At 44.4% G+C, this 25,559-nt stretch overlaps 1 protein-coding gene across 2 annotated transcripts; it reads left to right on the top strand.

Annotated features, from left to right (window-relative positions):
• The first annotated feature begins 12,531 nt into the window (after window positions 1-12,531).
• On the top strand, window positions 12,532-23,454 carry LOC102497357 (zinc finger protein 14-like). 2 transcript variants are annotated; one of them, XM_006162270.3, is made up of 4 exons: window positions 12,532-12,687; window positions 16,191-16,317; window positions 17,616-17,676; window positions 21,910-23,449. In XM_006162270.3, exons 1-4 carry the CDS (start codon window positions 12,685-12,687, stop codon window positions 23,225-23,227), a joined length of 1,509 nt encoding a protein of 502 aa, XP_006162332.1. In that variant the 5' UTR covers window positions 12,532-12,684; the 3' UTR covers window positions 23,228-23,449. The 2 variants fall into 2 exon arrangements, with proteins under 2 accessions (XP_006162332.1, XP_014448659.1); XM_014593173.2 differs by lacking the exons at window positions 12,532-12,687; window positions 17,616-17,676 and having other exon boundaries at window positions 16,248-16,317; window positions 21,910-23,454.
• The last annotated feature ends 2,105 nt before the right edge of the window (window positions 23,455-25,559 follow it).

Genomic DNA, 25,559 nt, shown 5'->3' with positions numbered 1-25,559 from the left:
TGACTTCCAGTAGCCTAGGTTTCCCAGAAGTGTAGATTTCCACAAGCGTTCCACCAGCTTCACATGAAAGATCCAGCCACAGTGTGGATTTTCTTGAGAGTCCCAATGTGTCGACCAGGCAAAGCAACTCAGCCTTTTGTGGTTGGAAATAGTCTGTGATGCTCTGACTACCCTATAGACTGAATAGGTATAAATCTAGTTTGTGTAGTAAAACACTTTTGTTCAGACTAGTAAGGACCGTGTTGTTGACTCAGCGTCAAAATCCACAAGCTAAGAGTTTGTATTCCACTGCATTGGGCAGTGTCTGGTCTCACCCCATACAATCAGGTGAGAATAAGTATCTTCCTCCTATCAGGAAGAAGAGTGTGAGGATTTTCTGTTACAGCTTCGTGTAATGCCTCAGTTTTTAATTATGTTTGATCATGTGTGATGAAAACTATGTTATTTTCAAATAAGATTTCTATACATGGAGCCAGCTCTATGGCCTAGTGGTTAAAGGAGCTGGATCCCACATTGCCAACTACATGGTACGAATCCCAGTCCCAGAAGCTTGAAAAACATGGCCAGGTGCTTGTGCGTGCATGCCCCAAATCCTGACAGAATGGAGAAATGTAGAAGAGATTGTGGCATGACCACACCTCATGGGGGTGTGTGTGCTTTCTTCCTCTCTGTCTCTGTCTGGCGAGTGCATGCACTCTCTGGCACATTCAAAACAACAAAAAGTTTTCTGTATATGCTTCCTAGAAATAGTATATTAAACTTTTCAAACAACTTGTATGCTAACAAATGTTATGGTCTTTTTCATTTATCAAGAAGATACATTAAAATAAACTGTTGTAATCATGGGTCAAAACTTTTTTTTTTTCATATAGCCAGGTTATTCATTTGACATTGTGAGTCACTATTACCTTAGGCATTTTCTTTCCCTTACATAAAGTTTACCTTTTATGCTAAGTGTCATTTTCTGTCTTACTAATTTTTTTTTATTCTTCACTCATAACAGTAAAAGTTCAATTGCAGTGTTTCGAGCACCCATTAAAAAGAACATCCAAACCAAACCTGCTGTCAAAGAGGGTGGAATAGGGGACAGCAAGTGGCATGGTTGTTGAGGTGCTGGACTCCCAAGTGGTGGACCACAGTTTAAGTCCTGGACCTGGTGGCTTGCTTCTCTCTTTTTCTTTGTCTCTAGTGCAAAGAAAATTTAATAATAATAATAATAACTGTAAATATATTTTTAAAAAGAATAATTTACTTTTATTTATTACTATTTTTTTATATATATAGGTTTTTGGAGTGGCATGGTTGTTGAGGTGCTGGACTCCCAAGTGGTGGACCACAGTTTAAGTCCTGGACCTGGTGGCTTGCTTCTCTCTTTTTCTTTGTCTCTAGTGCAAAGAAAATTTAATAATAATAATAATAACTGTAAATATATTTTTAAAAAGAATAATTTACTTTTATTTATTACTATTTTTTTATATATATAGGTTTTTGGTATAGAGCTTGTGTGCTCACCAGAAAGACAGAGAGAGAAAGAGAGAAATCACCCCCCAGGGTGGATGGCCACACCTCAATCCCTTCTCCTCCATTCTCTGGGGATCTAGGACATGAACGCACACACGCCTGGCATGAGTTTAAGCCACCGGGTCCAAGACTAGAACCACAGTCGACTACATGGGAATCCAGTGACATAGCTATTACGCCAACTGCTGGTCCCATATTTATTACTACTTTTTAAGTTGGTTTAGGGCACATGCACTCACCAGAGAGAGAGACAAGGGGTCAGAGACTGAGAAAGCAAGCCATCAGGTCCGCAAGCTGCCAGGTCTGGGACTCAAACTTAAGTCATCTATGTGGGAGTCCAGTGCCTAAACTACTATGCCACCTGCTGGCCCCAATAATTCATTTTTTAAAAATGTATAATTGTAGTACTAAAATGATCTGTTGCCTTGTGGTTACGAGAACTGTATCCCACATGGCCAACTACAGTTGAAATCCAGCTCCCAGTGTTTTTCAAATGTGCCAGGAGGTGCCAGCAGTTGGCATAATGGCTATGTCACTGGACTCCCATGTAGTCGACCGCAGTTCAAGTCCCAGACCATGTGACTTAAACTCATGCCACGCATGTGTGCGTGTGTGTCCAAGATTCTGAGAGAAGAATAGATGAGAAGGGATTATGGTGTGACCATTCCTCCATAGGGATGGTGCTTACGTGTACACCTTCTGTCATACATGCACCCTCTAGAAATTACCAGGAAAGATAAATAGTACCACAAGGGGCCAGCACGTGGTGTGGCATTTTAAGGCTCTGGACCCATGTACCCAACCACAGTTTGAGTCCTGGACCTGGTGGTTTGCTCTCTCTCTTGAGCATATATGCCTTATAGCAAACTTAAGTAACAATAATTTAAAATAATAGATACTGCCACAAAGCATAACTGTATAGTTTTTCAGAAGATTCTCAATGGGATTTGTGTTTGTCTTAGGCAGATTGATTTCTATTCAAGGAAGTGAGACATTTTTCTGTATTGAGTGATGTGAGGAAGTGAACTAATTCTGTCTTTGATGTTCCTAATAGTTTTTTTTTTTTTTTTGAGAGATTTTCACTGTAGGGCGCGTGCGCTCGCCAGACAGACAGAGAGAGACATAGAGACAGAAAGCGAGAAATCCCCCAGGGAGGATGGTCACGCCGCAATCCCTTCTCCTCCATTCTCCTCTCGGGATCTTGGGCACGCACGCACACGCGCCCGGCGTGAGTTTTAAGCCACCGGGTCCAGGACGCGAACCGCGGTCGACTACGTGGGAGTCCAGCGACATAGCCATTACGCTAACTGCTGGTTCCCATAATAGTTTTTTATTTTTTAAAGAATTATTTTATTTAACTTTATTTATATTATTGTCCAGCTTGATCAGAGAGAGCGAGAGAGAGAGAGGAAGTGAGAAAGCAAGCCACCAGGTCAGAGACTTGAACTGTGGTCGGCCATGTGGGAGTCCAGCACCTCTAACCACCATGCCATTTGCCAGTCCCCTAATAGTTTTTTATTTTTAAAGAATTATTTTATTTTAACTTTATTTATTTTAATTTGGCCAGAGAGGGAGGTAGTGAGACAAAGAAAGAAAGGGAAAGTGAGAAAGCAAGCCACGAGGTCTGTGACTTGAACCACAGTTGACCATGTGGGATTTTAGCGCCCTTAACCACCTCACCACCTGCTGGCCCCCTAATAGTTTTACATAGAAGGCAGAATGAATGGAACAGAAGTCAACCTAATTAATGGCAAGTACCAGTCAGTCACATTAGTGAGTTAACAGGATATTTTTGGTCATTTTACTGACTTCTAATGTGTTTTCTTTTACCTATTTTATTTTATTTAGGCATTTATTTATTTTGAGAGGTTTTTGCTATAGGATGCATGTGTTCATCAGAGAGACAGAGACAGAAAGTGAGAAATCACTCCCCAGGGGGAATGGCCACACTGCAATCCCTTCTCTATTCTCGGGGTTTGGGGCACACACGCACACATAATCAGCATGAGTTTTAAACCACTGGGTCCAGGACTTGAACCTTGGTTGACTACGTGGAAGTCCAGTGATGTAACCATTATGCTATCTGCTGATCCTGTGCCCCCAATCTTGTGATATTGATGTGGGAGGGGTGTACATACCTCCAGAACATCCCCTGTCCACAGGCCAGTTCCTTGAAGCGAAGATGACCACAAGATGTTAACAGGAGATCCAGCTGGACCAGCAGGTGCATCTCAGGGAGACAGGGTGAAGAGGAAGTTGGGAGGAGAGCTCTACGTATGGAGCTTATTCTCACTCTGCCCATGCAGCAGTAGAGGAGAGATCTCATTTGTGCTTCCATGAAAAGCTGAAGTTGGGACCAGCCAATGGCATAATGGTTATGTCACTGAACTCCCCTGTGGCTGACCTTAGTTTGAGTCCTGGGTCAAGTGACTTGAAAATCATGCTGGGCACGGGGGTTGACAGGTTGGCATAGTGGTTAAGGCACTGGACTCCTACATGACTGACAAAAGTTTGAGTCCTAGAGCTGGTGGTTTACTTTCTCATTTTCCCTTTCTCTCTCCATCTATTTCTCTTGGGTCAAATTAAAAAATAACAACAAACATAATTCAATACTTCCTTTAAAAAAAAAATGGGACCAGCAGTTAGCGTAATGGCTATGTTGCTGGACTCCGACGTAGTTGACCGTGGTTCAAGTCCCGGAGATTTCTCGCTTTCTGTCTTTCTGTCTCTCTGTCTCTCTGTCTGGCGAGTGCACGCGCCCTGTAGCAAAATCCTCTCCCCCCCAAAAAATCATGCTGGGCACGTGACCATGAATGCCCAATATCTCAAGAGGGGAATAGAGAAGAAGGGATTGTGACATGGTCATTGCCCCAAGAGGATGATTTCCCATTTCCCTCTCTCTTCCCCACAAGCTCATGGGCCCTATTGCCAAAACTTATTGGAGAAAAAAGGAAAAAAAAGGCTGAAATGATGGGGCTAGCAGATGACGTGGTGGTTAAGGTACTGGATCCTACATGACTGACTCCATAGTTTGAGTCCTGAACATGGCGGCTTTACACATCAGGCACGTGTATGCATGCAAAATTCCAAGAGGAGAATGGAGGAGAAGGGATTATAGCATGGCCATCCCACCTCGGGAATTGATTTCTCACTTTCTCCCTCTTTCTCTCCTTCCCCTGTGCCCTACCCTGCACTGGTGAGTGTTCTCTCCCTATGACAAACATCTATTTTTTTCTTTTTTTTGGAGAGGATTTTGCTATAGGGTGCATGCACTTGCCAAAAAGACACAGAGAGACAGAAAGTGAGAAATCACCCCCCCCCGGGGGGGATGGCTACGCCACAATCCCTTCTCTCAGGATCTTGGGCACGCACGCACATGCGCCCGGCGTGAGTTTAAGCCACTGGGTCCGGGACTCGAACCACAGTAGACTACATGGGAGTCCAGCAACATAGCTATTACATTACACTAACTGCTGGTATTCTTTCCTTCCCTATGGTAAACATCTTTAAAAAAAAAAAAAAAAACGTAAATTATAACACAGTTAAATTTAGATCTAATTGGTTTGCATGTGTTGTTTCTAAACCGGGGCATCCTCCATTCTACAAAATAGAACAAGAACTCCCAGTGGGGAATGGCCATACAGTGGGCTTTGTAGGCAGGACCAGAGAAACAGCACTAGGAAGAATGCTGACCAGCAGGTGATAACAATGGTTAAGGAGCTGGACTCCCACATGGTGCACCTCAGTTTGAGCGCCATACCTGGTGGCTTGAAAATCACACTGGGTGCACGTGTATGTGCCCCAAGTCCTGAGAGAAGGACGATGAGATGGAGGCCTAGTCATCCCCCCATTCCTCACCCATGTTTCCTCTCTCTGTCCCTCTCTCTGGTGAGTGCAGGGGCCCTATGGCAAAAACCTTAAAAGAAAAAAGAAAAGAAAGAAAAAGAAAAAATGCTGATTTCTTACCAGAAGTTACTTCCAATGGGCTTTTTGTAAATGTGAAGCAGAGAGGACTGCCTTATTCCACTGACTCAGGCAGACTGGAATGTCTTGTTTCCAGAAAACACCGGTTTGCTTTGGGAATGTGTCTGCCTATGTAGAAAGTTTCTGTTTGATTGGGACCAACAGATCGCATAATGATTACATCACTGTTTTCTCACATGGTCAAACATGGTTCAAGTCCCAGACCTGGTGCATTGAAACATGATGGACACGTGTGTGCATGCTAAAATCCTGAGAGGAGAATGAGAAGGGATTGTGTATAGCCATTCCCCCATGTGAGGGTGATTTCTTGCTTTCTGTTTCTCTGTCTCTCCAGCGAGTACACGGACCCTATAGTGAAAATCTCTCTTAAAAAACAAACAAGAGAGAACCAGCAGTTAGCGTAATGGGTATGTCGCTGGACTCCCACGTAGTCGATGGCGGTTCGTGTCCTGGACCCGGTGGCTTAAAACTCACGCCGGGTGCCTGTGCGTGCGTGCCCAAGATCCCAAGAGGAAAATGGTGGAGAAGGGATTGCGGCATGACCATCCCTCCTGGGGGGTGATTTCTCACTTTCTGTCTCTATGTCTCTGTCTGTCTGGCGAGCGCACGTGCCCTATAGCGAAAATCTCTCAAAAAAAAAAAAAAAAAAAAAGAGTCTAAAACAATGAACTTCCACAATTTTCATTTAGTATTTCCTGTTCTGTTTTCCCAGAATCCTCTGCCATGACCACTTACACTTACACATTGAGATCTTACTTCCCATGTCACCTCCTCAAAGAGGGTCCTTCTTCTTAGTTAATCCTATTTCTTACATTGTTCAGGTGTCTTTACTGTATCAAAAAATCCTGGGGTGGCTAGGGCCAGCAGGTGGCATGATGGTTAAGGTGCTGGACACTCCCACATGGCCAACCAGGGTTCAAGTCCCTGGACCTGGTGGCTTGCTTTCTCACTTTCCCTTTCTTTCTCTCTGTCTCTCTCTGGTCAAAGTAAAAAAAAAAAAAAAAAGGAATTAATAATTAAATAATTATTTTTTAAAAAATCCTGGGGTGGGGGCGGCAAGTGGTGTGGGTAGTTAAGGATGCTGAACTTCCACATGGCTGACCATGGTTCTAGTCCCAGACTTAGTGGCTAGCTTTCTCACTTTCCCTCCCTCCCTCCCTCTTTCTTTCTCTCTCTCTCTTGCTCTCACTCTTGCTCTCGCTCTGTCCCTTTTGTTGAATTTAAATAAATAAATAAATAAATAGAGTTAAATCAAATCATTCTTTAAAAAAAAAAATCCTGGGGCAGCCAGCAGTTGGTGTCATGATTATGTTGCTGGACTCCCATGTAGTCCATTGCAGTTTGAGTCCCAGACCTGGTGGCTTAAAATTCAGGCCGGGCGCGTGTGCGGGTGTGCCCAAGATCCCGAGAGGAGAATGGGGGAGAAGAGATTGCGGCATGGCCATACCCCCGGGGGGTGATTTCTCACTTTCTGTCTGTCTGGTGTGCGCACATGCCCTATAGCAAAAACTTCTCCAAAAATAAATAAATAATCTATTCAGTTAAAAAAAAAAAATCCTGGGATAAGCAGGTGGTATGATGGTTAAGGCCCTGGATCCCACATGGCCAACTGTGTGGTTCAAGTCTAGGACCAGGTGGCTTTGAAAGCACGCTGGGTGCATGTGCATGCTCGCCCCAAATCCCAAGTAGAGAATAAAGGACCGGATTTGCAGTGTGACCATCGCCCAGGGAGAATTTCTCACTTTCCCTCTCTGTTTCTCTCATGTTTTCCAGTGAGCACATGTGCCCTATGACGAAAATTTTTAAAACCTAAAAAAAAGATTCACAAGGTTTATTGCTTTTCTTAGGAACTTTGAAAAATAAAGAATATTGGGAACCAGCAGTTAGCGTAATGGTTATGTCGCTGGACTCTCATGTAGTCGACCGCGGTTCGCGTCCCGGACCCGTTGGCTTAAAACTCACGCCGGGCGCGTGTGCATGTGTGCCCAAGATCCCGAGAGGAGAATGGAGGAGAAGGGATTACAGCGTGGCCATCCCCCCTGGGGGGTGATTTCTTGCTTTCTGTCTCTATGTCTCTGTCTGGTGAGCGCATGTGCCCTATAGCAAAAAAAAACCTCTCCAAAAAAAAGAAGAATATCGATAAAACCAAATTGAACAGTGTTCCCTTTACTTCTGTATAAAAGTCAGAGGGCCAGCCAGTCGCGTAGTGAAGGTCACCTGGATCGCACATGGCCGACTGCACAGTAAGAAATCTAACCCAGTGGCCTGAAAAGCACTATGGGAGTGTGTGTGTGTGAGTACCCAAAATCCCCACGGGAGAATGGATGAGAAGGAATTACTTTGTGGCCAAGACTTGAACTGTGGGCAGCCATGTCAGAGTCCAGCGCCTTAACCACCACGCCACTCACCAGCCCCGGTTTCTTCTCTTTACTTTTTTCTTTCCTCTTCTTTTTTTTCTCTTTTTCTGGGCCAGAGTACCCAAGTGCTTGCTAAGAGGGAGACAGAGCACCAGAGAGGGAGAAGACAAAAAATATGCCTATGGAAAACAGTCTCAGTGCAATCCCCTCTCCTCCATTTATCCCTCCTTTCAGGATCTGGGGCACACACACACACACACACACACACACACAGCGTGGTGGTTTTCAAGTCGCTGGGACTCCAACTGTGAGGTCAGCTGCATGGAATCTCACTGCCTTAACCACCAGGTCCTAGAGCCAAGACGCTTTTTTTCCCCCTTAATTGCAAGAAGGCGCAAGCACTCGGCAGAGAAAAGAAGGGAGAAAGCATCCCCCACTGGGCGCGGTCCCACTGCAATCCTTCCTCCTCCATTTCTCCATCCTGTCGGGATTTGTGGCATGCATGCCCATGCGCCTGGCATGATTTTCTAGCCGCTGGAGCCAGTCCCAGCAGTGGGAATGCAGCCTAAGTGGTGGTGGCCTGCGCCCAAGAATCTGGCATTCAAGTCCCAGTCCTCACGCCCCCTCCTCTGCTGTCAGTTAAACTGCGGGAGGGGCGGAGCCTCCACATGTGTCCAATCAGAGCTAATGGGCGGGTCTTGTGATCTGTCCAATCAGGTGGGCATCTGAGCGGGAGGCGGGGACATTTTGTGATTTTTTTTTTTTAAGTCTGGCGCCCGGGGTAGGGTTTAGTGTCCGTGTTATTCTGAGTGGCTTCCAGTGCAGGTCGCGCGGGGACCTGCACAGCATCGGGAGCCCCGGGAGGATGTTGGCACACCCCTGATCCCGGGAAATAATGCACTCCGGGCAGGCGGGGCCATTGGAACAGACCGGAAAACGCCCCCTTCCGTGACGTCCAGAGTTTGCGGCAGCGAGTCTGACGCTGGCACTGCTGAGCTCTCAGTCCCCTCGTGCATCCCGTTCCGTCCCTGCGCGGCGACCTGCGTGGGACCCAGCGCCCCTTCTGGGCAGTCCTGCGTCTCCCCAGGTGGTGCGGGGAGTACAGGAGGGTCATGGGGGAAGCGTCTTGACTTGATCTGTGGGGCTCGTGCTCAGAGGGTCTGTCATCTGTGGGGGTCCCCAGTCCCTCCTTTCTCCCCAAGGATAGTTTTCCTAGTGTGGGGGAAGCAGGGCCTCAAGCCCACGTCTTTGTCCCCTATGCCCGGCTCTGCCTGGCTCTGCCTGGAGCTGCAATAAATCCCTAAATTTCTAGGTCTCTCAGCAATTCCCACACGCCACCTGTGCTTCGAACGTAGGGATGCAGGTGTGCAGGGGTGATCCGGCCCAGGACTCACAGCAGGACGTGTGTCGTCTCACGTTTAGGAAAAATTAGAGACATGGACGCAGAGAGGGTATAGGTAGGCAGGGGGGCTTTTGGGGGAGAGAAAGAGGAAGAAGAGCTCCCAAGAAGGGAGGGATGCTGGAAAATGGGTTGCTGAGGAGGAAGTGGGGCGAGAGGTTTTTATCTGGGGAGGAGCCTTGATTAGGCTTGTTTACTTTTCTTTTTTTTGAGAGGTTTTTCCTATGGAATGCATGTGCTCCCCAGAAAGACAGAGACAGAGACAGAAAGCAAGAAATCGCCTCCCAGAGGGGATGACCACACCACAATCCCTTCTCCTCGGGATCTTGGGCACTTGCACGCACACACACCCAGCGTGAGTTTAAGCCACCAGGTCTGGGACTTGAACCACAGTTAACTACATGGGAGTCCAGCGACATAGCCACTATGCTAACTGCTCATCTCCAATTTAGGCTTGTTTTCAAGTGAGGCTCTAGCATGCATTCCCCTCTGATAGGAGGGACACATATATGTGTCTAATAATTCTCTTCATTTATGAGTGAGTACAAAATCAGACGTCTAGAAGCTTTGGGCCATAAATTTTCTGTTTCCACATCTCCAACAGATTTTCTTTCTTTATGTTTAATTAATTAATTATTTTGGGAGGAGATTTTTGATACAGGGCACATGTGCTCGCCAGACAGGCAGAGAGAGACAGAGAGACAAAGCAAGAAATCATCCCCAAGGGGGATGGCCACATCGCAATCCCTTGTCCTCCATTCTCCTCTCAGGATCTTGGGCATGTACACACATGGGTCTGATGTGGTTTCAAGCCACCAAGTCCAGGATTCAAACCATGGTCAACTACATGGGAGTCCAGCAACGGAGGAGTGTGCTTGCAGGAGAGACAGAGAGAGCAAACAAGCACCCTGCAATAGGATGAGATCACTTCACAATCTCCATTTCTCCCTTCCAGATATAGTATTCTTAATATTTTTATTGTTTACTTAATTTTATTTAGTGTTATTATTTTAAAATTTGAATTAGGGCGCACACACTCACCAGCCAGAGAGAGAGAGAGAGAGACAAAGTGAGAAAGCAAACCGCTAGGTCCTGGACCCTGAACTGCTCTTGGCTGTGTGGGGAATTGAGAGCCTTCACCATGCCACCTGCTGGCCCCACACACAGTATTCTAATTGTTTTTCAGTTTGTGTCTTTTTCACTTAAAAGAAAAGCAGAGAATGACCCCTTAAAACTCAACTGAGGGAGGGAACCAGCAGTTGGCATAATGGCTGTTGCTGGACTCCCATGTAGTCAACCGCAGTTCGAGTTCCGGACCTGGTGGCATAAACTCATGCTGGGCGTGTGTGCATGGGTGCCCAAGGTCCCAGGAAGAGAATGGGGAAGGGATTGTGGCATGGCCATCCCCCTTGAGGGGTGATTTCTTGCTTTCTGTCTCTTTCTTTCTGGCGAGCACACTAGCTCAATAGCAAAAACCTCTCAAAAAATTTACATATTATCCACTCAAATAGTTGAACAGCAAATGAGCACTCAGTGTTCTTTTTATAAAAATTGTATTTCGTTTAGTTTATTATCATCATTATTATTCGTTTCTAATTTGACCAGAGATTGACACAGAAAGAGAGAAAAGGAGAGTGAGAAAGCTAGCCACTAGGGCCAGGACTCAAACCATGGTGGGCCATATGGGAGTCCAATGCCTTTAACCACTATGCCACCTACTGGCCCCTCGATTTTCTTTTTCTTATTGGACTGTCTTTGGGGTGAGGTTCTCCTTTTGGAAACTTAACAGGGCTATGTGTTTTTTGTTTTGTTTTGGTTTGGTTTTTTTTTAGTTTTTTTGCAATAGGCCATGTGCACTCACCAGAAAGACAGAGAGAGACGGAGAGACAGAAAGACAGAAAGTGAGAAATCACTCCCCAGGGGGGATGGCCACGCTGCGGTTCGAGTCCCCGATCCGGTGGCTTAAACTCACGCCAGGCGCGTGTGCGTACGTGCCCAAGATCCCAAGAGGAGAATGGAGGAGAAGGGATTGCGGCGTGGCCATCCCCTATGGGGGAGTGATTTCTTGCTTTCTATCTCTCTGTCTCTGTCTTTCTGGCGAAAGCACGTGCCCTATAGCAAAAACCTCTCCACACACAAAAAAAAGAAAAACAACCATCCAGCAGTCTATGACACATTGGGACTCATAATTGGAGGCCATTTGGATTTTCTGTTGTCCAGTTTATTATCATATCCCTGATCCAAATAAAATGTTTGGTTATTTTTTCCCCCATCCTTTTTTTTTTGGGGGGGGGAGAGGTTTTTGCTATAGGGCATGTGCGCTCGCCAGACAGAGAGAGTCAGAGAGACAGAAAGCAGAAATCACCCCCCGGGGGGGATGGCCACGCTGCAATCCCTTCTCCTCCATTCTCCTCTCGGGATCTTGGGCACGCACACAAACGCGCCCAGCGTGAGTTTTAAGCCACCAGGAACCGCGGCCCACTACATGGGAGTCCAGTGACATAGCCGTTACGCTAACTGCTGGTTCCAATTTTTTTTTTTAATTTTAAAAATTTCATTTCACGTTTCCATACCAGTAACCGTTGTGAGCAGTTGCTGCAGAAGCTGTGGTTTGCTTCAATGGAGCGGAAAGTGTAAAAACTTAGGAAAAATACCGAGAACTTGGCCGGGGAGGGGGTTGTGTCCCAAGTACCTGGCTTCTAACCGTTCTTAGCCCCCAAATAACTCAACATAGCTCCTCTCCCTCATTGTAACCCCAAGCTCCAAGTACATAATCCCTGTCACTTTCCAGTACCGGGTGTAGACCTCAGCGCCCCAACTCCTCTGGGTCCGCAGGGTAATTGATACGGATTCTGTTCTGCATCTGTAATCTGCCTGCAAGACCGGGAATCTTATTTTTGTTTGAATTAGCATAAGCATCTTACCCAACACTGCACAGCTTCATTAACAGCTTGCAATGCCCCGGGAAAGTGAGTCACCCTGCTCCAGGAAATGATCTTCCAGACTGTTAGGGACTGAGCTCAAGGGCTGCAGATAACAAGACTAGCCCAAATTAGCTCAAAACCGGACTCTCACTTACGCGAAACCCCCTCCCCGCTGCACAAACCCTGAGAAGCGCGCTTGCTCGGGACCTCGGATTTGGAGACTGAACTCCACGGAGTCCGCCATGTAAGAAACTTGAACTCTCCAGACTCTGGAGTGGCAATTGGCTGCTCCTGGATTGTTTCTGCAACAGTTCAGGGAGTAGGGGGCGGTGTCCAACTCTCGCGAGGTCTTCCTGTCTGAAAGCGGCGCTGCGGGACCTGCAGAGTTCTTTTGATCCACTGGAGTTTGTAGTGTCTGCGGCTCCTCGGTCCCTCTTTGTTGTGCACGGAGAGAAAGGGAACCGTAGCAAGGACGCGGGGACACCCTGGACGCTGAGACATGGTGAGTGTGCAGGGCTGGGGACCTGAAACAGGTGCAGGGGGCGATGGAAACCGGCCAGAACTGGCTGTTGCTGACCCTGGCTTCCCGGTCCACTCTGGAGTTTGCAGCCTGAGTCCTCCCCCTGGGGGTTCTGCACGGTCCCCTCTGGCCCGGAGTAGGGGCAGGGATGGCAGCGGGACCCCCAGGCTTCGGGTCCTGTTACTGCAGGAAGATCTGCGCCTTTAGACAACCCCGCGTTTTCCTAGGTTACTTCGGGGACTGGAAAGTCTTCAGGAGATCCCAACTCGGTTTTGGGGGGTCGCGCAGGGAGGAGTTGTGATCCGCGAGCCAGTTCCTTTTTCTCCGCACAGTGTTGCAGAATATCAGAAACCGAGAATCCGAAAACGGCACAGGGAGAGACAGGAGAACTCTTTATTACGAGGCGGGCACGGAGGGGGGTTAACACTCTGCAGCCCGGCTAGGGGCGAATTGGGGAGGGGAGGCCTCAGCTTGCTAGGAATGCCCTTGCAGGGGAAAGGGCTCCGTGTCTGCGCTAATTTGGAGCTGGCAGGGAAGCAGGGAGTCTAACTTGCTCAAAGCCTCGGGTTGCTCAATAGTTCAGGGGAGGGACAGGTTCAGGCAGTTAACAGCCTTAGGTTGCTTATAAATTTGGGGTTGCTCCATATCAACAGATCACCCTTTTTTGCCTTAGTTTTCCAAAAGCGTGGGAAGTAGGGTCTCACAACCCTATCCCAGTGGGCATCTGCATCTTCGGGGTAGAGAGAGGATTACTGCTTGGCGGTCTTCCCCAGGGGATGGTTTCTCACTTTCTCTTTGTCTTCTCTCCTGCTGGAATGTACTCCAAGCCAAAAATAACCTAATTTTTTTTTTTAAGAATTCGGAAGGTGTATGTATAATTAACTTAAATGTACTGTTTTTTCTTTCTTTTTTTAAAAAAATTGTTTTTAACTTTATTTTAATTTGACTAGAGAGGGACAGAGTAAGAGAGAGGGAAAGTGAGAAAGCGAGCTGCCAGGTCCAGGACTCAAACTGTGGTCGGGTATGTGGGAATCTGGTGCCTCTAACCACCATGCCACCAGTTGGGCCTTTGCTGATTTTTCTTAAGCTTATTTCTTTATTTCCAGGGAGAGACAGAAATATAGACATCAAGAAGAGGGTCTGGGGAATCAGCAGTTAGCGTAATGGCTGTGTCACTGGATTCCCACGTAGTCGACCATCCCGGACTTAAAACTCACGCCGGGCGCGTGTGCATGCGTGCTCAAGATCCTGAGAGGAGAATGGAGGAGAAGGGATTGCGGCATGACCATCCCCCCTGGGGAGTGATTTCTCGCTTTCTGTCTCTATGTCTCTCTGTCTGTCTGGCGAGCGCACGCGCCCTATAGTGAAAACCTCTCAAAAAAAAAAAAAAGAAGAAGAAGAGGGTCCGAAGCTCCTCCCCACCCCATCCCTGCAGGCAGTTAGGATCACTTGCTTTTTCAGAAATACCTTGGGGTACAGTTTGGTCCTTACCATATGGCAAGAGCATTTCCCAGGAGTGCCCCTACTGCCTACACCTTGCCTGGCAGGCCTAAATTCACTTTCAAATAACACAGAAAGTAAGCTAATATGGGAGTACTGTGGGTCTCTTATGTCATTTCTAATTTTTTAAAATCACTTATTTAATTTTATTTATTCATTCATGTATTTTAATTTGATGAGAAAGTGAGAAAGCAAGCCACCAGGTCCGGGACTCAAACCGTGGTTGGCCATGTGGGAATGTCCAGCCCCTTAACCACCACACCACCTGCCGGTCCCAGCTCTCATTGATTTTTTTTTTTTTTGGTTATTTTCTGGGTTTTTTTTGGTGAATTTTTCTAGGACAGAGGTTCTTCTATATAAGAGATTTGGTCTTCTGTATGATCTAATCTGCTTTTAATACTTTCAAGGAAGGTTTTCTTTTAGAGGTTTTTGCTGTAGGGCGTGTGAGCTTGCCAGAAAGACAGAGACAGAGAGACAGAAAGAGACCAGAGAGAGAAGAGACAGAAATCACCCCCCAGGAGGAATGGCCACGCCATAGTCCCTTCTCCATTCTCCTCTGAGGATCTTGGGCACACATGCTCATATGCCTGGCATGAGTTTAAGCCACTGGGGCCAGGACTCAAACCATGGTCAACTATGTGGGAGTCCAGCGACATAGCCATTACACCAACTGCTGGTCAGTTTTACTGTTATTTTTATTGTTTAGATTTTGTTAATAGATTTTTTTTTTTTTTTTTTTTTTTGCTAGAGAGCGAACATGATCGCCAAAGAGACCAAGAGAGGAAGGGAGAAATCACCTCGCAGGGGGTTGGCCACACCACAATCCCTTCTCCTCCATCCTCCCCTGAGACTCTGAACACACATGCATACATTCCTGGCATGAGTTTCCAGCCACCAGGTCCGGACTGGAACTACAGTCAGCCATGTGGGAGTCCAGCACTTTAACCACTATACCATCTGCTGGCTCCTTTCTTTAGATTTTTATCACAGTAGATGTGTATTTGTTAGAGATAGAGACAGGAGAGAGGGAGCATGAGAAACCATTCTTCAGGGTGTGGCCATGCTTCAATCCCATCTCCAGTCTTCTCGTGGGATTTTGGGTACAAACACACACACATGCCTTGCATGTTTTATTTTTTAAAATTTTTAAAATTTTTTTATTTTTGGAGAGATTTTCACTGTAGGATGCGTGCGCTCGCCAGACAGACAGAGAGAGACATAGAGACAGAAAGCGAGAAATCGCCCCCCAGGGGGGATGGTCACGCCACAATCCCTTCTCCTCCATTCTCCTCTCGGGATCTTGGGCACACACGCACACGCGCCCGGCGTGAGTTTTAAGCCACCGGGTCTGGGACACGAACCGCGGTCGACCACGTGGGAGTCCAGCGACATAGCCATTACGCTAACTGCTGGTTCCCATGCCTTGCATGTTTTTGAAGCCACTTGTTTCAGGCCTTGAACCACATTTGGCCATGTGGAATGTACCACATTAACCACCAGACTATCTGCTGGCCCAAGTTTTAGCATTATAATTTCTATGAGGGAGAAAATGATTGTACACAGAGTTGACAAATCCTTTTTTTTTTTTTTTTGAGATGTTTTTGCTATAGGGCACATGCACTCGCCAGACAGATACAGAGAGACAGAGAGATAGAAAGCGAGAAATCACCCTCCATGGGGGATGGCCATGTCACAATCTCTTCTCCTCCATTTTCCTCTCAGGATCTTGGGCACGCACGCACACGCGCCCGGTATGAGTTTAAGCTACCGGGTCCGGGACTCGAACTGCGGTCGACTACGTGGGAGTCCAGCGACACAGCCATTACGCTAACTGCTGGTTCCCAGAGTTGACAAATTCTGATGACCAAATTATAGAATGAATGTTTGGAGTCCATAGTATCCTGTGACCCTCTTCTGAATTGAGTGTAGATTCCTATCCTATCAGACTCAGCCTTCTTCCTTCACACACATGTGGGATGTTGCAGGACTCAGTGGCCTTCAAGGATGTGGCTGTGAACTTCACCAAGGAAGAGTGGGCTTTGCTGGAGCCTTCAGAGAAGAAACTCTACAGAGATGTGATGTTGGAAACCATCAAGAACCTAGACTGTATTGGTAAGGATGACAGCTTTCCTTCACTTACTTAATTAAAGAACAAGTGTTTCTGGCCGACAGGTGGCTTGGTGGTGTAGGGCACTGGACTCCCACATGGTCAACCGCGGTTTGAGTCCCGGACCTGAGGGCTTGCTTTTTTCACTTTCCTTCTCTCTCTCATTCTGTCCCTCTCTAGTCAAATAAATAAATATAGTTAAAATAAAATGATTTAGGGGCCAGCAAATGGAGTGGTGGTTAAAGGTGCTGGATTCCCACATGGCCGACCACAGTTCAAGTCCTGGACCTGGCAGCTTCCTTTCTTGCTTTCTCTTTCTCTCTCTCTTTCTCTGTCTATCTCTGGTAAAAATTTAAAAAATAATCATAATAAATAGAATTAAATAAATAAATAAATATTTTGAAAAATATTTAACAAAAAGAAGAAGAACTAGTGTTTCCTAATCAATTTTTTCCCAAAATTTTTAACAAGGAAAGGGGAGTACTTTTGTGAACAAATCAGACAGGGTCACAATTCCTTTTTTTTAATTAAAGAATTATTTATTTAATTTGATTTATTCATTCATTTATTTTAATTTGACCAGAGAGAGACACAGAGAAAGAGAGCGAGAAAGTGAGAAAGGAAGCCACCAGATCCGGGTCTCGAACTGTGGTTGGCCATGTGGGAGTGTCCAGCACCTTAACCGCCATGCGATTTGCTGGTCCCCCACAATGACTTTTGACCCTGGAATCTAGTGTTTTTGTTTTTGTTTTTTTAAATACTTTTATATGGGCCAGCAGGTGATGTGGTAGTTAAAGGTGCTGGATTCCCACATGGCCAACCGCAGTTTGAGTCCCAGATCTTGCAGCTTGCTTTCTCACTTTCCCTTTCTCTCTCTCTGTCTGGTCAGATTAAAAAATAAAAATAATACGGACCAGCAGGTGACATGGTGGTTAAGGGCGCTGGACTCCCACATGGCAGACTGCGGTTCGAGTCCTGGAAATAAATAAGATTAAATAAAATAATTCTTTTTTAAAAAAAATAATTATTTATTTTGTTATTTTTATATTTGACCAGAGAGGGGTAGAGAGAGAGAGAGAGGAAAAGTTAGAAAGCAAGCTGCCAGGTCTAGGACTCGATCCCTAATCAGCCATGTGGGAGTCCAGTGCCCTTAACCACCATGACACCTGCTGGCCCTCAAATAAAATAATTCTTTCCAACAAAATGAAATAAAAATAACAAATGGAATTAAATAAATAAAATAAATCTTTAAAAAAATAAAATACTTTTGTAATTAATACATGTTTCTGGATGTATATTTTAGGGAGAAACTTGGAAGACCAGAAGATTAAAGATCTATATCACAATATCTGGAAAAATCCAAGGTAATTTGCACTCACAAGAGAAAGCAATATTCATTGAAAGCCTGTCATGAAATTTTAACAAACTAAAGGAAACCTTGCTTCAAGCTTATTTATTCCTTCCTACAGGTCTTTCTCCAAAAATATCTACTTGAATGTGTCATACACATTCAGGGTTTGCTAATCCGTTTACTTGGAAAAAGGATTAAAGGATTAAGGTGACTGGGTCCTGCATGGTTGAGTTGTTTCAGTCCTAGATCTGGTGTGTTTTCATACATTGTGAAAAATCCTACAAGGAGAGTGTAGTATAAGGCTGACCATCCATCAGGGGTTCATTTCTCACTTTTCCCTTTCCCTGTCTCTGTCTACAGGTGCTCTATAGTAAAAGTGGTTGGGACCCCTTGTAGAATACACATAAAATACTTGTTCAAATAATTGTTTAAACTCTTCATGTTGCCAGACAAAGGCACAAGAGATGTTTAGTCCTTTTGTTTGTGTTTCATTTTATACATTCAATCAGTGTATATCATCCCAGCTTGTGAAATACATTTTCCCTGGGACCAGCAGGTGGCATGGTGGCTAAGGCACTGGACACTCTCACATGGCTGACTGTGCTTTGAGTCCCAGACCTGGTAGCTTCCTTTCTCACATTCTCTCTCTCTCTGTTTCTCTCTGGTCAAATTAAAATAAATAAATGAAAAAAAAAAAAAAAGAATGAATAAAAATAAATAAATAAATCTTTAAAAAAATAAAAAAAAAGAAGTAAATTTTCCCAGCATGATTGTACTACATATTGGTCCAGTTAAAGATATCATGCATGTTATCAGCAACAGATAATTTTCCATTTTTCTGTTCCTTAAATGTTTTGCTGCTGCTTCTCCTTGATTCCCTTCCTTTTGCTCTCCCCCATTTTCTACCCTCTTCCCACTTTCTCTAGTGTCTAACAGTTTTTCTCCATGCTTTTATATCTTCCAATCTTTTTTTTTTTTTTGAGAGGTTTTTGCTATAGGACGTGTGCGCTCACCAGAAGGAGAGAGACAGAGAGACAGAAAGTGAGAAATCACCCCCCCGGGGGGATGGTCATGCCACAATCCCTACTCCTCCCTTCTCCTCTCAGGATCTTGGGTACGCACGCACTTGCGCCTGGCGTGAGTTTAAGCCACCGGGTCCAGGACTTGAACCGCAGTCAACTACATGGGAGCCCAGCATCATAGTCATTATGGCAACTGCTGGTCCTAATCTTCTAATCTTTTAGTTTCTGCCATAGAGTGCCAATATTCAGTGTATATTAAGTGGGGAAATACAATGTCTTATAGTCTGGCATACTGTGCTTCATGGTTAATCCTCCATATTTGTCCACTTTCTATCAGATGTCAGGATCTTATTGTTTTTTATGACTGAGTAGTATTGCATAATATATATGTGCCACAGGTTTTTCAATCCCTTCACCTGTTCCTGGACATTTGGGTTGGTTTCATGTCTTCGCACTTGTGAATAATGCCTCAGTAAACATGCATGAGCAAGCTCTTTTTAGACTGGGTACACTCTTGTCCTTTGGGTAGATAACCAGGACTGGAATTCCTCCATCATATGGTAGTTCTATTTATAGGACTTTGAGAAACCTCCATATTTTTCTTTTTTTCTTTTTTTGGAGAGGTTTTTGCTATAGGGCGCGTACACTCGCCAGACAGACAAAGAGAGGCAGAGAGACAGAAAGCGAGAAATCACCCCCCAGGGGGGATGGACCACGCCACAATCCCTTCTCCTCCATTCTCCTCTCGGGATCTTGGGCTCGCACACACACGCGCCTGGTGTGAGTTTTAAGCCACCAGGTCCGGGACGCGAACTGCAGTCGACTACATGAGAGTTCAGCGACATAGCCATTACGCTAACTACTGGTTCCCTTAATATTATTTTTAAAATGATTTTTGGGGAACCAGCAGTTGGCATAATGGCTATGTAGCTAGATTCCCATGTAGTCGACCACAGTTTGAGTCCCAGTCCCGGTGGCTTGTACTCACACCGGACCTGTGTGGATGCATGCCCAAGATCCCGAGAGGAGAATGGAGGAGAAGGGATTGTGCCATGGCCATCCCCCTGGAGGGTGATTTCTCACTTTCTGTCTTTTCTGGCGAATGCACATGTCCCATAGCAAAAACCTCTCCAAAAAAAATTTTTTTGGTAGTTTTATCTAAGTCAAAGGTTTTGTATTCCATCTCTTCTGCATGGTCAAGTCTGCTATTAACGTTTTTGTGCCAGTTCTTGATTTCCTGAATTAATGGCTTCTCTAGAAGTTGATTGGGCCTTCTTTATGATGCCTATCTCCTCCTTCAAATCCTGGGAAGACTTTCTCATCTTTGTCACCATTAATATTCTGAATTTTATTTCTGACATTCCTGTAGATTCTTCTGTGCTGTCTATGGTTGAAGAAGAATCGCTGTGTTTTATTGAGAAAAGTGTTTCCTTGTTTTCCCATGCTTTTTGTGCCTCCATGATGATTCCTAGTCATGCTATGGATTACATACTTCTCCCTCTTTTCTTATGTTGACTCTGTAATGTGAGGGGGGAAGAAAAGCTCTACCTCTCAGATGTGTTCTTGGTAGAGGGCCTTGTCTTCTAGTCATAGAAATGCATATATAGCCAGGGGACCAGCAGTTAGCGTAATGGCTATGTCGCTGGACTCCCACGTTGTTGACCGCGGTTTGCGTCCCGGATCTGGTGGCTTAAAACTCACACCGGATGCGTGTGCGTGCATGCCCAAGAGAAGAATGGAGGAGAAGGGATTGCGGCGTGGCCATTCCCCCTGGGGGGGTGATTTCTCGCTTTCTGTCTCTCTGTCTCTCTCTGTCTGTCTGGCGAGCGCACGCGCCCTATAGCAAAAACCTCTTAAAAAAAAAAAAAAAAAAGAAAGAAATGTGTATATAGCCAGTATTAGGTGTTGATTTTTTTCCCAGTCTCTTGGGACCAGGTGCCCCTGTGGCTGGGTTGGAGAGTTTCAACCGGGGAATTGCTGTACAGTTCAGAAAGCTATGAAGTCTCAAAATATTTCTGAGTGGGCATTAGACAGCTAAAGATCTGAGGTGGTCTTCTGCCTCAGTTGGTGTCACTGACTGCCACTAATCCCCATTCCGTGGTGGGGGGTTCCTGAGGCAATGAGGATGAGGGGATGTGGGAGGAGCCAGTCCAGGATTTACCCAGTGCAATTGAGAGCCAGTAGATGGTCCAAGGTAGTTTTCTGCTTCAGTTGGTCTCACTAACTGCCTTTACATCCCTTCACGCAGTTCACACACCTGTTTTTTTTTTTGTTTTATACCATGTGCACTTGCCAGAGAGAAGTGGGAGAGAGGGACAGTGAGAAAACATTTCCTAAGGGGGTTTCTACCATGCATACTTGGCTTTTCCAGTCTCCTCTCAGTATTTTTTGGAACAAGCTCACATGAGTGCTTGTGTCCTGCACAGCCAAATGAATGTGTGCTCTGAGTAGGGAAACAGTGGATTAGAGAATAAACATAGAAATAAACACACAAAGACAAGTAGAGAAAAGGTGGGATTGGATGGTCTCAGCTTCTCTAATGGAGACAGACATGGATCTGAACTGTTCCCAGGTTTATTCTTTTAAAGGGCAGGAAATGGGGAAAAGGGAAATGGAATACAAAGCCAGTTATTTTCAGATGTTAATCAAATGATGATGTGAAGATATCTAGTGCCATGTATTCTATGTGTTTTCTCTAACCTTATTGGGCTTGTTCTGATTAACATGTGTCTTCCTTTTTTTTTTTTAAGAAATATTTATTAGGTTTTATGTATTCATTCACTCATTTTCATTTGACCAGAAAAAGACAGACACACAGAGAGAAGGAAAGTGAGAAAGCAAGCCACCAGATCTGGGACTCAAACCATAGTCAGCCATGTGGGAGTGAGTGTCCAGCGTCTTAACCACCATACCACTTGCAGTTTCAAACAAAGGCAGCCAACGTATTCACTTGTGAATGGAATTCATTGCCTTGCAAATGACTGCCAGTGGAACTACTTTTCTGCATGTGTCTAAAGGTCACCATGTTTGCTCAGACTGGCCACACTCTACACATGAACTTAGCATGATTTTTAAGCCTCCTGAAGTAGAACTCAAACAGTGCAGCTGGCCATGTAGTATCTGCCCCTTTACCTCTGTGCTGCCTGCAGGCCCTGTTTACTACTTATTATGTAATAGACTAGTAATCCTAAAATCTCTAGTAACGTGCTTTTCATTCTTTATAGACATTATGTACTGCAGAGATTGTATGAAAGAAAAGAAGGAAGTCCATGTGAAGATACCATCAGTCATACAGAAAACCATCTGCATGAGCTAATGCCTCTGATACATAAACTATATGAAAGCAGTGCATGTGGGGAAGACTTGGTTCATTCATCTCTTAGTAGGCGTGTCAAAACTTATAGAGGACAGAAACCATATGACTCTAAGGAATTTACAAAGAAGCCACATGAAGTTAAGCAAAATGGAAAAACCTCATTTTACAATAAAACTGTGAGAAGAGGCATGAGATCACAACGTAGAGTTGGACCTTATGAATGCAAGTCATGTTGGAAAACTTTTAATTGTCACAATTTATTTCAAATACATGAGAAAACTCACACTGGAAAGAAAGCCTATGAGCATCCCCAATCTGGGAAAGACTTTGTTTCTCCCAGTTCTATTCAAAACCATGAAAGAACTGACACTGACGAAAAACCTTATACGTGTAAGGTATGTGGGAAAGGCTTTGGTCGTCTCAGTTATGTTCGAAAACATGAAAAAATTCACACTGAAAAAAAATCCTTTAAGTGTCCCCAGTGTGAGAAAGTCTTTAGTTGTCCCAGTTCTGTTCGAAGACATGAAATACTTCACACCGGAGTGAAACCCTATGAATGTAAGGAATGTGGGAAAACTTTTACGTATAGCAGTTACTTGCGTGCTCATGAAAGAAGTCACACAGGAGAGAAACCCTATGAATGTAAGGAATGTGGGAAAACCTTTAGTTTACGCAGTACCTTTTATATCCATAGAAGAACTCACATTGAAAAGAGGCCATATAAATGTAAGAAATGTGAGAAAACCTTTACTAGTCCCAGTAATTGTCGAACACATCAAAGAATTCACACTGGAGTGACACCATATAAATGTAAGGAATGTGGGAAAGCCTTTAAGTATCAAACTTCCTTATATGTTCATGAAAGAAGTCACACAGGAGAGAAACCTTATGAATGTAAGAAATGTGGAAAAACATTTACTTCTAATGGTTCTTTTCGTGCTCATGACACAGCTCACACAGGAGATAAACCCTATGAATGTAAGGCATGTGAAAAAACCTTTAGTTATCATTCTTCCCTTCGCATCCATCTAAAAATTCACAAAGGTGAGAAACCCTATGAATGTAAGGAATGTGGGAGAGCCTTTAATCGTACTTGTACTCTTCGAAAACATGAAAGAATTCACACTGGAGAGAAACCCTTCAAATGTAAGGAATGTGGGAAAGCCTTTTCTGTGCCCTATTCCTGTCAAATGCATGAAAGAACACACAGGAGAAAAACCCAGTGAATGTAAGGCGTTGGGGAAGTCTTCTCTTGTTCTAAGTCATTAGGAATCCATGGAAAAACTCACATAGAGAACACTATGAATATAAGCAGTGTGGGAAATTCTCTCGGTCTTTGTTATTACAATGACATGAAAAAACACAGGCGAGGGAACCAGCAGTTAGCGTGCTGGCTGTGTCGCTGGACTCCCACGTAGTCGACTGCGGTTCACGTCCTGAACCCGGTGGCTTAGAACTCACGCCGGGCAAGTGTGCGTGCGTGCCCAAGATCCCGAGAGGAGAATGGAGGAGAAGGGATTGTAGCGTGACCATCCCCCCCAGGGGGGTGATTTCTCGCTTTCTGTCTCTATGTCTCTCTCTGTCTGTCTGGCGAGCACAGGCGCCCTATAGCAAAAATCTCTCCAAAAAAAAAAAAAAACACACACACACACAGGCGATAAATGCTACCAATGTAAGCAATGTTGTAAAGTCTTTGCTCATTCTATGTTCTTTTGAAATCATGAAAGGACTCTCAGTGGATAGAAATCCTATGAACATATTAGGTAAATTCTCTTTATAAGCCAAATGATATATGGTGATTGAATGTTTAAAAAGTAACGAGAATAAATAATAATAATCTGAAGGAAAATTATGAAAAGCTATTTGATGATGATGTGGGTAGTAATGTTTTTGTCTCGACTAATATGCATGGTAATCATGGTGGAAAAAGAAATTTAATACACTGGGGCCGGCAGGTGGTGTGGTGGTTAAGGCAGCTGGACTCCCACATGGGTGACCACAGCTTCAGTCCTGGACCTGGCAGCTTGCTATCTCACTTTCCTTCTCTCTCTCTCTCTGGTCAAATTCAAATAAATAAATAAAATAATGACAATGAATTTAAAAAAAAGATGAACAATTCATTTGTCACTTTCCTTTAAAAAAAAAAAAGGAATGTAATACACTGTAAATACATATGTGGTTAAATGTAATGTAAAAATTAAAAAATAAATAAAACCTTAAACTACAAAAAAAAAAAACTTGCAGAAAGAAACAAAGGTGAATATCTGCATGTCCTTGAATAGACAATGGTATTTTTAGGTCTGACACCAAAAGCATATACAATCAAAGCAAAAAATAAATTGCTTTTCATCAAATTTTTAAAAAAAAAAAAAAAGGAAAAGAAAAGAAAGAAACCCTATGAACACAAGCAGTGTGGGAAAACCTCTTGCCCAGGTCACAGTCAAGACATGACAAAATTCACAGTGGAGAGGAGCCCTAGCAGTGTAGAAACTGTGGAAAAGCCTTCTCTGTGAAGTAATTTTCAAAAACATGAAAAACCTCTCACAGTAGAGAAACCTTTAGAATGTAAGCAATGTGCAAAAAACGTCTTCTGTATTTATGAGCTTTCAAGCAAATGGAAGAAGTCACACAGGAGAGAAACTGTGAGTGTAAGAAATGTGAGAAAGGCTTCTCTCATTCCAGTTCTTTTTTTTTTTTTTTTCATTCCAGTTCTTTTTGAAGTATAACAACTCAGTGAAAAATCCCGTGGCTATATAGAGCGTGGGAAAGTTTTTACTTATCTCTCTCTCTCTCTCTCTCTTTTTTTTTTTTTTTTTTTTGAGAGTCTTTGCTATAGGGCACGCATGCTTGTCAGAAAGACAGAAAGAGAGAGACAGAAAGCGAGAACTCACCCCTCAGGGGGATGGCCACACCACAATCCATTCTCCTCTCGGGATCTTGGGCACGCACATCTGTGTGTTTGCTCCATTCTTTTCCCAGGATTTTGCGCATGTGAACACAACTGTCTAGTGAATGTTTCGAGCCGTGGAGTCCAGGAGTGGAACTGCAGTTGGCCATATTGGATTCCTGCCCTTTAGCCAACATACTACCTGCTGGCCCCAAGTTCTGCTTTTAAGTTTTAGCTTCCACAGATTTCTACAATATTTCAAATGAAGGATTCACCTGCAGTTATGTCATAGCAATATACATTTAGTATTTTAATACTACATGGACCATACCTGTATTTAGAGATGAAATAAATTGTAATAAATAGCAGCAGAGTCTATAGTTGACTGAGCTGTTTGTCAGTAAGGAGGTTCTCAGTCGAATAGCCCTACAGGATTTGTATTTGCTGTAGGTATGTTGGTTGGTAGTCATGGAAGCAAGACACTTTTTTTTTTTTTTCTTTTTTAATTCTCTTGGTAAGAAGCTTACCCTTGTTTGTTTACAACAAGGTCAACAGCATGCTGGGTAGCATTGTAGACTCTTCTTCCAGTTTTGCCACAGTAACATTTGTGGGGCATTCCTTTTTGAACCCATTCTCTTGATGGTCTTTTCAGTGAGTGCAGGTGCCTGATA

Source organism: Tupaia chinensis, unplaced genomic scaffold (assembly GCF_000334495.1).
Source record: "Tupaia chinensis unplaced genomic scaffold, TupChi_1.0 Scaffold139785_1, whole genome shotgun sequence".
NCBI lineage: Eukaryota > Metazoa > Chordata > Mammalia > Scandentia > Tupaiidae > Tupaia > Tupaia belangeri.
Note: the sequence above shows the minus strand (reverse complement) of the source record. Positions and strands in the feature narration are given on the sequence as shown.

Coding starts and splice junctions, on each gene's coding strand:
- LOC102497357 (XM_006162270.3), top strand. Junction 16,318..17,615: donor CAAGAACCTAGACTGTATTG/GTAAGGATGACA, acceptor TGTATATTTTAG/GGAGAAACTTGGAAGACCAG. Junction 17,677..21,909: donor AATATCTGGAAAAATCCAAG/GTAATTTGCACT, acceptor CATTCTTTATAG/ACATTATGTACTGCAGAGAT.